At 44.8% G+C, this 14,046-nt stretch overlaps 1 protein-coding gene across 6 annotated transcripts in view; it reads right to left on the bottom strand.

The window, feature by feature from the left end:
* Positions 1-14,046, bottom strand: part of DEPTOR (DEP domain containing MTOR interacting protein) — a 100,396-nt gene that overhangs the window by 12,963 nt on the left and 73,387 nt on the right. For 3 of the 6 annotated variants that reach the window (XM_034422234.3, XM_087890884.1, XM_087890883.1), the window contains exons 8-9: positions 13,548-13,618; positions 9,853-9,957 (exon numbers count right to left, since the gene is read on the bottom strand). In XM_034422234.3, the coding sequence (XP_034278125.2) occupies positions 9,853-9,957; positions 13,548-13,618 (176 nt within the window). Of the gene's footprint in view, positions 1-9,852; positions 9,958-13,547; positions 13,652-14,046 lie in introns of all 6 variants that reach the window. The other 3 variants (XM_034422231.3, XM_087890882.1, XM_034422233.3) reach the window with 1 other exon arrangement.

Here is a 14,046-nt window from a genome sequence, read left to right as displayed (position 1 = left end):
AATAACCAATAGAATACATGCTCTTGTCACAGGAACAGGAAGCTCAAGGACAAGGCCCAAGAGAGGGTATAAATAACCCTCACTCTCCACTCCATGTATTCAGCTGCACCAGGACCATGAGCTTGATAGTTCTGCTTCATTAAAAACCATCTTTCCAATCAGCCTCCATGTTTCCAGTATCTTTCTCCCGGCTTGGAACTGAACCAGATGGATATTTCTTCCAATATGCTCAACAGGAGGACAAATCCATCATACATCCAATCCAATCAGACAGATTTAACCCTCTCCCCACATCTGTAAATCAGGGGCACATGAGATTTTACTCATGCTGGCCTCCCATTATACGTGTGGTCTTTATACCAGTGGTGGGTTGCCCCCGGTTCGGACCAGTTCACAAGAATCGATAGTAAAACCGGCGGGAGGCTCCACCCATTGACCCGGATGTCATCATAGGTGATCTGCGCATGTGCAGAAGCTTCTGCACATGCGCAGAAGAGCATGCATGCACATGAGCAAAGCAAGCGTGCGCGCACCGACGTGATGTGAACCAGTAGTAAAGGTAAATAGAACCCACCCCTGCTTTATAACCTGCTGACATAGATATTTTGAGGCAGGTTCCATCAGTGGACCATGGTCAGAGTACAGGGGATACTGGTAGTCCTCAACTTATGGCCACAATTAAGCACAAAATGTCTGTTGCTAAGCAAGGGCAAGCCAGTTAAGTGAGCTTTGCCCCCTATTATTTATTTATTATTTATTTATTATTCGAATTTCTATACCGCCCTTCTCCTTTCGGACTCAGGGCGGTGAACAGCCAAAATAAAAAACATTTATACATAAGTACGATTAAAAATAGATTTAAAATAATTAAATTTGGCCCATAGATTAAAATTTATCAATTTAAAATCCATATCAAAATTTAAAACCAACCATAAAATCATAAAATCAAGAGAGACCGGCTAACTGAAAGAGATGAGTTTTAGGGCCCGACGAAAAGTCCGGAGGTCGGAGATCACTCGTATCTCTCGGGGTAGATTGTTCCAAAGGGTAGGTGCCACCACAGAGAAGGCTCTCCTCCTGGGGGTCGCCAGCCGGCATAGTCTAGCCGACGGCACCCTGAGGAGGCCCTCTCTGTGGGAGCGAACTGGCTGGTGGGAGGCTATCGGTGGCAGAAGGCGATCTCGTATATACCCCGGTCCTAAGCCATGGAGCGCTTTAAAGGTGGTAACCAACACCTTGAATCACACCCGGAAGTCCACTGGGAGCCAGTGCAGCTCGTGCAGGAGAGGTGTTACATGGATTTATGACCTTTCTTGCCACAGTTGTCAAGTGAATCACTGCAGTTAGTAGGTTAGTAACATGCTTAAGTGACTCTGGCTTCCCCCAATGCTTAGCCATCTGTCACTGAAGCTTTAAAGCAGCTGCATCTTTTACAAGAGTAACGCAGCTGCTTATCCCCAGATAGTATGGAAGTATGCACGCTGTCAATTTGCTTCCTTGGAAATCTCAGCGAAAGTATTGTGTGAACAGGCACAAGTAAATAACTGGGGACAACTTTTGAAGCAGCCACACAAATTTTTGCCAAGGAAGCAGCTGCTATAAGACTACATAGGGAGGTGCTATGGGTGTTCATGTGCTTTGTAAAACACCTTTTCAATGGTTGGCAAGAAACCTGCTGAGTATTCTTCCTCTACAGTATGAACACCAGATCAGCGCTATTATTTTCATGAAAAATATCAAAACCTGGAGTAGCGATTCTAGAAGCCAGCACTACTATTTGCACTGAGTGGCTAATGCCCTTATCACAATTGGCAGTGGATTAAGTGTAAACCAAGCCAACTCCCGAGAGCATTTGAGGACAGGACAAGAAGTAACAGATGGAAGATCATTAAAGAGAAACCCAATCTAGAACTACGGAGAAATTTCTTGACAGTGAGAACAATTCATCAGTGGAATGACTTTCCTCCAGAAATGGTGGGTGCTCCATCACTAGAGGTTTTCAATAAGAGACTGGACAACTATTTGTCCAGAATAGTATAGAATCTCCTGTTTGGGGGGGGGGTAGAAAGTTAGCACCCACCCGTCTCCTAGAAGAATGAAATATTTTAGGAAATATTAAAAAGGCAGAATAATATATTTCCTTGGATGAGAAATAGAGAAACATGGTTTTTTTAAGAGGCAGGAAGCAGACTCACTCTTAATAGCTCCCACCTTTCTTAATAGCCCTCAGCAGATATCAGCACTTAAGAGATAAAGAGATAGACAGCTCTAGTCATAAGCAAATTCCCTGCAGCAAGGTCTGAACAAAGGTAGGGTTAGCCCTCAGCCACAACAGGAATTGCCCAACAAGCCCCTTCATTGCATCAGCCCAAACTTCAACCAAATTTAGCTCAGACAAACTCCTAAGATTTGTACATGGCACCATGGGAGTCTGACAACAGCCAATAGAATACATGTTCTTGCACAGGAACAGGAAGCTCAAGTTCAAAGCCCAAGAGAAGGTATAAAAACCCCTCACACTCAACTCCATGTGGTCAGCTGCCCAGAACCACAAACCACCATGTGGTTCTGCTTCATCATTAAACCATCTTTCCAATCAGCCTCCATGTTTCCAGTGCTTTTCTCCCAGCTTGGAACTAGACCTGGATATTTCTTCCAACAGGGGAATGGACCTTCTAACCCTAACCCTAACCTTCTAACCGTATTATTCTATGGTCTGTGTTCTAACTTCCAGCTGGATCCAGCAGACCTTACTACAATGGTTTGTTGGAAAGAGCTACAAATGTTTGCCAATTTTTATCTCTCTTTTATCTCTTTATCTCTTTTTATCTCTGGGTCAATATTGACTCCACTTTGTTTTGGTCTTGAGATACAAAGCCAAACTCTGTTAAATTCTTGAGTGCGCCAAAGAAAGTTGTCACTTCCCATCAAACTGATTTCATACTCCTGTAAATCTGATAGCAAACTGCCAGAGGATCTTTTCAAATTTCTTTATAAAGAATGATCTCCAAAACCTAAGAAAAATACACAGTTATTTCTAAGCAGATTCCTTTATTGTCCTTCACTACAGGCAGAAATCTTGCTGAAACTAAAGCAACTTTTTGCATCATTAGAGATGTATTCTGAGAATTGCTAGGGGAGGAGCCACCTTAACTCTCTTTCACCCAACCAAAACTATCTAAATTTCGCTGTCGTTTTGTCCTCTGGAATGCAGCCTCTCCCTCCTGGGAATCCAGACTACATTCCACCACAAATAAACTGCCTGATTATTTTGCTGTTACAGAATTTATTGATTTGTTAGATTCCCTTCTTCCTTCAGAAACTCATAGAGACTTGCACAAAGATTTTCTTTCATTAATTCCCACACCCACCTGCAAGTCAGATTGGGTTGAAAGAAAATGACCAGCCCAACATCAGCCAGCCAATTTCCTGAAGATGGGTTCCAATTTGGTCCATCCATTTAACCCCAGGGACGTCTGCAGAGGGAGGGAGTGGGGAAAAAAGTCAAGATGTGGGCCATGGAGGTGAAGCCCCTCCCCTTTTTATAGCCCATAGCTTTGATCACATGCTCACAGCTGCCATCTTGACATTTTACCAGTGGTGGGATTCAAATAATTTAACAACCGGTTCTCTGCCCAAATGATTTCTTCCAACAACCAGTTCACTAAACTGCTCAGAAAGTTAACAACCGGTTCTCCCGAAGTGGTGCGAACTGGCTGAATCCCACCACTGCATTTTAACCTCTACCCACAGATGCCTTGTTAAACACTTTACTATTCAGTTCAATGTGATTGACTGTTGAGAGTTATTTCAATAAAATCTTCATAATTTTTCCCAATATTTCAAGCAGCAGGCTAATTTAAAGGTTTCGTGCAGGGGTGAAATCCAGCAGGTTCTGGAGAACCGGTAGCGGAAATTTTGAGCAGTTCAGAGAACCAGCAAATACCACCTCTGACTGGCCCCAAAGTGGGGTGGGAATGGAGATTTTGCAATATCCTTCCCCCAGGAGTGGGGAGGGAATGGGGATTTTGCAGTATCCTTCCCCTGCCACGCCCATCAAGCCACACCACACCCACCAAGCCACACCCACAGGACTGGTAGTAAAAATATTTGGATTTCACCACTGGCTTCGTGCCATTGGGAACTTTAGGATCCAAATCTTAAAAGATATTTAAGATTAAGATGTTGTTAGGAAATGGCTAACTGGTTGGGTTGGCAATATATATAAACAATCAATGCATGTTAGCAGTCAAAATGTATTGTATAGCTTAAAGATAATAATGCAATAATGCTGTATTGCATCAAACTGTATTCTGATTGGCTAGCTCTGTAGCCAATGTCCTTAAGAGGAAGCTTGAATCATGGCTTATTTCTTACTGCATGCTTATTATGTTCTTATTGTTATCTCTACTCCTCTCTGCATGATCACTGCCTGATCACTGCTACTTGTTGCTTTCTACTGTTTTACTGATTGTTTTAATGCTGTACTTGTTCCTGTTTGCAACTCCAAAAAGAACTGTTTTATTGCATATGACTACAACAAATGGTAAGAAGACTTTGTTCCTGGAATATCCCTGGATTGACATTTAATTAATTATCTTTATCTGTGTATGACCTGGATTGTTTATTGGACTTTGCTTTACTTTTTCCTAAAAGTAAAAGAATATCACAACTCAGTGTGTCTGTATTGACAGTGCTTATTCACAATCACTCTCAGCCCTTTCTCATGTGCACACCCTTGTTACTCAAGGGTTACTCTGTGTATATTCCTCAACAGATGTACCATTCCTTTTCAAGTTATAAAGGAGCATAATCCTTCTTTGGCCTTGGGAGATAGGAACACTAAAAGTACAACCAGCAACTTTACCGGATTGCCATCTGCATCGATTTGACATTTTATTGTTCTGCAATTCTCTTTTGATAGTGCATTTCAAAATTATTATTATTATGGGGGTAACACTTGAAGTAAATTACCGATAACAAGCAACCTTGAATGCAATGAAATAATCAGCTGGTGTTGGTTAACCGAATCAGATTGGGAGGTCATGACTTCTAAAAACAATTTGCTTAGAGAGCTGGCATCAATTTAATTTAATTAACAGTTAGGAAAATAATGAACACTGCTGGAAAGGTAAAAAGCCATGTGGGGATCTAATTCCATAAGAAGCTAAAACGACTCTGTTTAAAATAATGCTTTTGCCCAGAAATGGTTTCTGAAGGTATTGGGAAAATGTGTGTGTGAGATAAATCAGGAACAAAAAAATCAGATAGGAACAAAAAAATAATTTAGAAGGCATATGTTTTCTGCCAAGGCGCCTGCCCTCTGGAATAACATCCTCCTATCAGAGATTGTACAGCTCCCATCCTGCAGCTGTTCTGCAGGTTTTTAAAACCTGGCTCTGCTCCCAGGCCTGCTCTTAAGTGGCTGTCAAGCCTCTGATAATTTGTTCTGGATGTACACGTCTTTCTTCTTTAGTTTACCGTTTCCTAGTTTTGGACATATTAAGTTGCCTAGGGTTCTTGGGAGATAGGCAGCCTCTAAGATCAGGGGTGTGAAACTCAAGGCCTGGGGGCCAGATCCGGCCCACAGGGTGCTTATATCTGGCCTGCGGGGCCGCCCTGGAAACAGTGAAGAACCGGCCTGTGGTGGCTCTGCCAGCAAAAACTGAGCTTGAGACGGCTGCATATGACAGCCGTTTTCGCTGGCCGAGAGGTGCAGAAAGCCATCGTAGCCAAAAATGAAGCTCATCAGGGCCATGGGGACACTCCCAAGCTCCATTTGCACTGGTAGAGGTTTCCAGGAGGTTCTTGTAGCCAAAAATGGAGCTTGGGAGCCTGTTTTCACTGTGGTGCTAGGGCCTTGACCCGAGCGATGTCGAGCTGGCCACGCCCACACTGGCCACGCCCACCCCAGCCCCCCAAGGTCAAACACAACCCTGACGCGCCCCTCAATGAAATCGAGTTTGACACCCCTGTTCTAGTTCCAACAAGTGAATAAATCTAGAAGGAGAGAGTCAGGGTGGGATGAAGCTGGCGAGACCCTTTACAAGAAAAAGATGAGGAGATTTAAGAACGAAAGGCAATGGCAAAAGTGATGAATGGGTTTGGGAGAAGTGACAAGGACAAGTTTGCAAGGAGAGAAAGGTTTGGAGAAGCAGCATGGGGAAAGGAGTCTGAAAACGCCCTGAAACTATGCTAACACACAGCACCATTTGCGTCATTTAAAGATGGTAATTTGCATGATGTCATTACAGGTAGTCCTCGACTTACCACCACAACTGAGCCCAAAATTTCTGCTGCTAAGTGCAACACTTGTTAAGTGAATTCTGCCCCATTTTACGACCTTGCTTGCCACAGTTGTTAAGTGAATCACGGCAGTGGTTAAGCTAGTGAACACGATTGTCAAATAAATCTGACTTCCCCACTGACTTTGCTTGACAGAAGGTTGCAAAAAGTGGCCACATCCCCCCAGGACACTGAAACAGTCATAAATATGAGTCAGTTGCTAAGTGTCCAAATTTTGATCATGTGACCATGGAGATGTTGCAACGGTCGTTAAGCGTGAAAAACATGTTGTGGCTCGCCAGCTGCCAGCAGAGCTGGCGGCAGACTCGGACGATGAGGAGGTTGGGGAGGAACTTGGGCCAGTCCTGGAGTCTGGGGAAGACTGATGAATGCTCTGCGTCAGAAGCAGAGAGAGAGCCAGGGCCGTCTGACATTTCCCAGCTGCCTTCGGAGTCGGAGATAAGTGGGGGCCTGTTCCAGATGCGTACATGTACAAAGCTGTCAGGTGAGGAGAACTGAGGCGCCGACTCAGGAAGAAAAGCACACATGGACGCTGAATGGCCCCTCCCTGGCTGGGGAATAAATAGAAGTTTAAGGGGAGTGGCGTTGTGGGAAACAACCAGTTGGATTTATACGTCGTGATTCGTGTCTCAGAGCCTTCTTGAGAGAGTTTGATGAATTCCCAGTAGCTAAATAAAGAGGGTTTTTTCGGGACAAGGCGGTTCTGTTTCTCAGTCCTGCTAAGGCTGGGTCAGAACAAAACAGTCATAAGTCACTTTTTTCAGTGCTGTTGTAACTTTGAACGGTCACTAAATGAATTGTTTTGAGTCGAGGACTACCTGTACACAAATAACATAACTGGATGCAAAGAATGGAATCTGCATCGTTCGAATAATGATGTCATCTCACAAGTTATCCAATTTTCTCCATGGTGTAAAGACATTTTAGAACGAGCGATATATATATTTTTTAAATCAGTTTTCCTGCCACCTTGTAAAAAAGCAAAACGCTGCCCTGGCTTTGTCACGTGTGTCTTCTTTCCAGCTTTACGTAGCAACACTTTTTCAAATCCGCCTGCTGAGTTGTAGGGCAAACTCTTGCTCTAGGCGTTTGTTCTACGCGATGCAAACAACAGGAGTGCAAGGTGTGAGCCGGTGAAGAGAACAAAGATTGCAATTTTCCCCAACAAAGGTTACAGGAATTGGGTTTGTCTAGTCTAATGAAAAGAAGAACCAGGGGTGACATGAGAGCAATGTTCCAATATCTGAGGGGCTGCCACAATGAAGAGGGAGTCAAACTATTCTCCAAAGCACCTGAAGGCAGGACAAGAAGCAATGGGTGGAAACTGATCAAGGAGAGAAGAAACCTAGAACAGTGGTGGGTTTCAATTTTTTTTACTACTGGTTCTGTGGGCGTAGCTTGGTGGGTGCAGCAGGGGAAGGATACTGTAAAATCTCCATTCCCTCCCCACTCCAGGGGAAGGATACTGTAAAATCTCCATTCCAGTAGTGGGTTGCCCCCAGTTTGGACCGGTTCGCAAGAACCGGTAGTAAAACCGGCAGGAGGCTCTGCCCTCGACGTCATCAGGAAGCTTCTGCGCAGAAGCATGCGTGTGTGCACCAGTGGTGGATTCCTCCCAGTCTGGTCCGGTTCGGCCGAGCCGGTAGCGGTGACAATATGACATTACCGAACCGGTTCTCCAGTTGGGTCATAAGTGCGAGGATTGGTCGTAAGTGCGAGGACCTTCCAGAAATGACTCTGACCAGCTAGCCACGCCCACCTAGTCACATGTCCTCCAAGCCACATTCACAAAATAAGCCACGCCCACAGAACCGGTAGTAAAAAAATTTAGAACCCACCCCTGGTATGCACGGCCTCGTTGCAAACCAGTAGTAAAGGTAAGTAGAACCCACCCCTGCTCCATTCCCTCCCCAATCCAGGGGAAGGTTACTGCAAAATCCCCATTTCCTCCTAATCAGCTGGGACTCAGGAGGCAGAGAATAGATGGGGGCGGGGCCAGTCAGAGGTGGTATTTACTGGTTCTCCAAACTACTCAAAATTTCTGCTACTGGTTCTCCAGAACTGGTCAGAACCTGCTGAAACCCACCTTTGACCTAGAACTAAGGAGAAATTTCCTGACAGTTAAGAACAATTAATTAATGGAACCACTTGTCTTCAGAAGTTCTGGATGCTCCAACACTTAAGAAGAGATTGGACAATCATGTGTCTGAAAGGGCATAGGATATCTTGCTTGGGCAGGGGATTGAACTAGTTTACAGTGGCCCCTAGCTTTTCGGGCACCAGGTACCAGTTCCCTGGAGAGGTTTTTCTGTGGATCGGAGGAGATGTGGTTTCATGTACTGCCTGCATCCCGCAGATGGGCTTCGTTTGTTTGCGTGGCCCAATTTTTGCCATGCCATGGCCCAGTGCCAGTCGAGAGACAGGAGGTTGGGGAACCCCTGAACTAGTAGACCTCCGAGGTCCCTTCGAACTCTGTTATGCTGTTAAAAGGCGGCAAGCAAAGTTCTGCAGAAATATGCCAGCCTCTGAGGGCATCTCAAAGCAGAGCAGACAAGCTGGTCTCAGTGCCAAGGGCACTTGCAGAATGCAAAGGTTAAATGTGGGCTGTGGTTAAATTCTTGCCCTTTTCGTTGTCGCCAAGTTTTCTCTGTCCTGTCTTTTGGTGAGAGGTTCCAGCCTAATCTAGCAGGAGCATTTGATTAAAGGAAAAAAATAATGTCTTAAATGTCTTTTTGTGACCACTGTGCTTGCTTTACAACGGTCGCAAAAAAGGTTGTAAAGCCAGGTTGGTCACGTGGGTACCTCAACTTAACGATGGACATGGCTTATGATGGAAATTCTGGGCTCCATTACCGTCATAAGCCAAGGACTATGGTATGCAGCTCTCAGCACACACTGAAAGGCTGAGTGGCCTCTTGCTGAAATTATAAGAACCTCAGCTCAATTAACTTCTACCAGGAGTTGTAGAAGTTCTACACTGCAGATGTGTAGCTCAGGGATCTGGGCAGCTGTGGTCAACTGTCCAGTTGGCGAATCCAGAAAAAGAAACTCCTGGGACATTATTTTATAGAGTATAAACTTTACGGAATAAACCAAATTGGCACCGAAGAAGCAAAACCAGCTCTGGATTTCCCGCGCAAAAGCAAGCACAGTTAATTCCCTCTTACCCTACAGGCCACCCACAGTCTATTACATCCACCAATCACTTCTGTTCATTTTGTTATGGGAACCAGCCAGCCATGCTGGGGCATCTATTTGGCGTGTCCTTGAGAGGGGAGCAATGTCTCATGGGAACCTACGTTGCTTGGATGCCATTCCCCCCACCCTTGCATTCTATTCCAACCCCTCCCTTTTCTTTCTCAAGCTGCAAGCGAAATGGAATATAAGTGAAAGTGTGACAAGTATCATATAGTGCTGTTTACATATGAGTGATATGGAAGTTCGGGGCTTAGGTTATCCCAGTTGAAGTGGTCCAAAAACCCTGTTCCTCCCCGGTCCCAACACCCCACCCCCATTAAAAAATTTAATTGCATTGATTCAATGTACCTTCATTCCCGATGCAGCTGCCGGTCCACTGGGATCCACAGCTTGCACGTGGCAGGGCTTGCTCCCTCGGACCACAAATCCCCACCCAACAGCATCACCTACGATCTTAAAGGAAAAGAAGAAGATGGCCACATTGAATCTTGTTAATAATCTTGCTCTCTTCTTTCTTTAAACAAAGAAATGGCATTTGATGTTGAAGGAAGGAAAGGGAAGGGAAGGGAAGGGAAGGGAAGGGAAGGAAAGAAGGAAGGAAGGAAGGAAGGAAGGAAGGAAGGAAGGAAGGAAGGAAGGAGGGAGGGAGGGAGGGAGGGAGGGAGGGAAGGAAGGAAGGAGGGAGGGAGGGAGGGAGGGAAGGAAGGAAGGAAGGAAGGAAGGAAGGAAGGAAGGAGGAAGGAAGGAAGGAAGGAAGGAAGGAAGGAAGGAAGGAAGGAAGGAAGGAAGGAAGGTTAGGTGAACATGAAGATGTTCCAACTCTTATTTTGATGAGAGATCACAATAAAATCTTAAAGACAGAATAAGCATAACTCATTTTTAGCCACTGCTTTCTTTAAACATTACATTCATTTTCTTTTTTAAAAAATTACCCACCCACTCAACTTGTCTCTACACTGTGGAGTAATGCCTCCCCGCCCCTTTGGGCCAGCAAAACAACAACAATGTAAGGTGAACAGTTTGTGAAGGAGCCCTTATTAACACATCTATAGCGTTTTCTAAATCTGCATTCCAAGAAGTGTCAGGAAAGCACAGCTTAATTGTAGGCAATTTTGCTCCCGACAGAGCAAAAAGCAGAACTAATCTGAAGCATTTATTCTGTATCGACTATAGCAGTGATGGCGAACCAATGGCACATGTGCCCAAAGTGGCACATGACGCTATGTTGCCCATCACGCATGGCGTTGACTATTTCTGGTGTGCATGTGCACGCGATGATCAGCTTTCCTTTGCGTGCGTGGCAGTGCCGAAAACCAGTGTGCGCATGCATGCCGGCCAGCTGATGTCAGGTGCACATACATGCCAGAACCCAGAGGTTCAGCTTTTCTGGAACGCGATCCCTTCACATGCGTGGCAGTGCCAAAAACCAGCCTGTGCATGCACGCTGGCCACCTGATTATCAGGCACGCATGCGTGCTAAAACCCGGAAGTTTGGCTTTTCTAACGAGTGCATGCACGCTTGTGCAAAGTTTCCGTGCAACCTTTTCGGCCATCACTGGACTATAGGTTAGTTTATACGTGACCTTGCTCGGAAAATAGCAATAACACTTAGACTTATATACAGCTTCACAGTGCTTTACAGCCGTCTCTAAGCGGTTTACAAAGTCAGTATATTGCCCCCAACAATCTGGGTCCTCATTTTACCGACCTTGGAAGGATGGAAGGCTGAGTCCACCTTGAGCCGGTGAGAATCGAACTGCAGGCAGAAGTAGTAGTACTGCATTCTAACCACTGCGCCACCATGGCTCATATAGTGTTTTCATATAAAATGCATATAAAGTGTTTCTTCTAAGTTGCAAAGCATCTCATGTTCAACATGTTTCTATACATATGTGTTTAAATGCACATGGGTACGTGTATAGTATAATATATGTGCATATGTGTGTGTTTACCTGCAAATCTGTATATGTATCTACTGTATCTGTATATAGGTAGTCCTCAAGTTATGACCATAATTGAGTTTAGCAGTTATGTTCATAAGTCATGATGGCCGTAAAGTGGATCGCCAAGCAACTGGACCCAACTATATGAGGGTTTTTTTGCAGCGGTCATTAAGTGAACACCATGGTCATTATGTGAAGCCATTGTTCACTATGGGCTGGTTTTTCCCAGAAATGGGAAGTAAATACTAGTTTCTGGCAAAACAGTCATAAATCATGTTCACACGACTATGAGACACTACAAACGACCATAAATGGGGCTGGCTGTCAAGTGCCAAAAATTGTGCTCACATGACCAGGGTGGTAGGGTGACATTGGAACTATAAAACCAGGTTGTAAGTTCCTTTTGGAGGGTCCGTCATAACGTTGAATGCAGGGGTGAAATGTAAAATTTGTTACTACCGGTTCTGTGGGCGTGGCTTGGTGGTGGTGGGGGTAATGTGACTGGGTGGGTGTGGCCAACTTTTTTTTTTTTTTAACTTTTCAAAGCATTTTTTCTAATGCTTTGAAAAACCTCTGCCGATCACGCAAATCAACTGGGATCGTCAGAGAGGCTTTTTAAAAAATACCTCTCTGCCGATCAGGAAACTCAGCTGGGATCGTCAGAGACTTTTCAAAGCATTTTTTTTACCACCTCTTCGGCCAAGAGGTTGCAGAAAAAAATGCTTTGAAAAGCCTCTGACTATCCCAGCTGAGCCACGCGATCATCAGAGGCTTTTTTTTTACTTTTAAAAGCATTTTTTTCATTGGAAGAGGTTGTAGAAAAAATGCTTTTAAAAGTAAAAAAAAAAAAAGCCTCTGATGATCGCATGGCTCAGCTGGGCATGGTGGGGATGTGCAGGGATTTTTGCTACCAGTTCTCCGAACCACCCGCTGCCATCGCTACCGGATTGGGCAATCCGGTCCGAACCGGGAGTATTTCACCCCTGGTTGAATGGGTGCTAAGTGACCGGTCATAAGTCAAGGACTATATATCTATCCATCTCATTTCTTGGCAACTGTGTGTCTGTGTTCATGTAGTTTTCATTGGCAGTGATATTGAAGCAGCTTGTCATTGTCTTTTCCGAGCCTATTTCCTTGATATTTTCTGCCGGTGTCCCATTCACGTTCCAACCCAGTCCAACCCTGTTTAGCTTTCTGACTCCCATTTCCAGGTGGGCGCATGAAAACACATGATTGCCCTAATCTTATTAATCATATTTATAAGATGACTTCAAAATGGTTGCATTATTTCTACACCACTGAACGAAAATAGCTTTACACCATGTCTATGGAGGTTCTCAAGTCATCCAGGTCATGGTTATCCCAAAGGTGCTTTTCTAAGAGGCAACTGGACTTTCTGGTGTGTTTGTTTTTTGAAGACGTTTTGCATCTTTGATCAAAGCTTCTGGGATGAGAAACGAAATGTCTTTAAAGAAAAACCAGAAAGTCCAGTTGCCTCTTGAAAAAGCACCTTTGGGACAGTTTTACACCATGGTCAGGTTCAGCCAGCGGTGGGCTGCTGGGGGTTCGGGAGAACCTCTAGCTAAGATTCTGTGCAGTTTGGAGAACCCCCAAATCCCACTCCTGGCTGGCCCCACCCACCCCACCCCTCCCTTCCCAGGAGTCCCCATGCGGCCCGTTTTGGATGCAGGGCGTGTGCGGACGCTCGGGGAGGGTGAAAAAGAGGCCTACCGGAAGTTGGGGAAAGCTGGAAATGGGCCCGTTTCCAGCCTCCAGAGGGCCTCCAGAGCCTGGGGAGGCCATTTTCATCCTCCCGGAGGCTCAAAGAAAGCCTCTGGAGCCCGGGGAGGGCAAAAACATCCCCCCACCGTGGTGCAGGAGGCCGACTAGGCCACACCCATCATGGCCACGCCCACCCAGCAACCAGGCAGAGAACCCTTTGCTAAAATTTTTGAAGCCCACCCCTGTGTTCAGCACTTGAAATTTAATAGCTAAAATTTTAAGCAATGGTCGCAACGCTGCATAAACCTTTGTGGATAATAAATAAACAATCAAATGCGATAAAGCAGGAGAAAATAAAGATGTGAAACACAAACTTACAGTGAATGTTTTCCGGGCATAGGGAGCCCCAGGCCTCAGAAGTTCCTCAGGAGTCACTGTTCTTTTTAGTACTGGGAGGGGGTGGGGAATGGAAGGAAAGACACCTAAATAAGATTTGTTTCTGATTATTCTTCAGAGAATGAAGCTGCTTCCAAATTAGGAATCTAGTCTGGAATTGCCTGGCTTCATTCAGTCCTTTTTTTTTTTAACAAGGGTTGTATTACAACTTCTGCTTTTTTTTCTTCTACTAAAAATGACCTTTTCTGAGAAAAGAACAATTACTCTGTACCTGCCTTAAGAAAAAAGGAAACCACTGGGCAATTTTTCACAACCATCAAGGACATCAAATGTTCATTGACAACAAAGTGATTTATAGAGAATCCAGAATAAACCAGATGTGCCCAAGCTATGAACTTCTAAGGAAAAAAGGGTGCAGCGAGGAGTGCTCTCTTGCCTCAGAAAATGTAAAATAAAAATTAAGGTTGCTGATTTGTGCTTC

This window comes from Pantherophis guttatus, chromosome 3 (assembly GCF_059756535.1).
Source record: "Pantherophis guttatus breed Tessera chromosome 3, ASM5975653v1, whole genome shotgun sequence".
NCBI classification, from domain to species: Eukaryota; Metazoa; Chordata; class Lepidosauria; order Squamata; family Colubridae; genus Pantherophis; species Pantherophis guttatus.
This window is presented reverse-complemented; position numbering and strand designations above follow the sequence as displayed.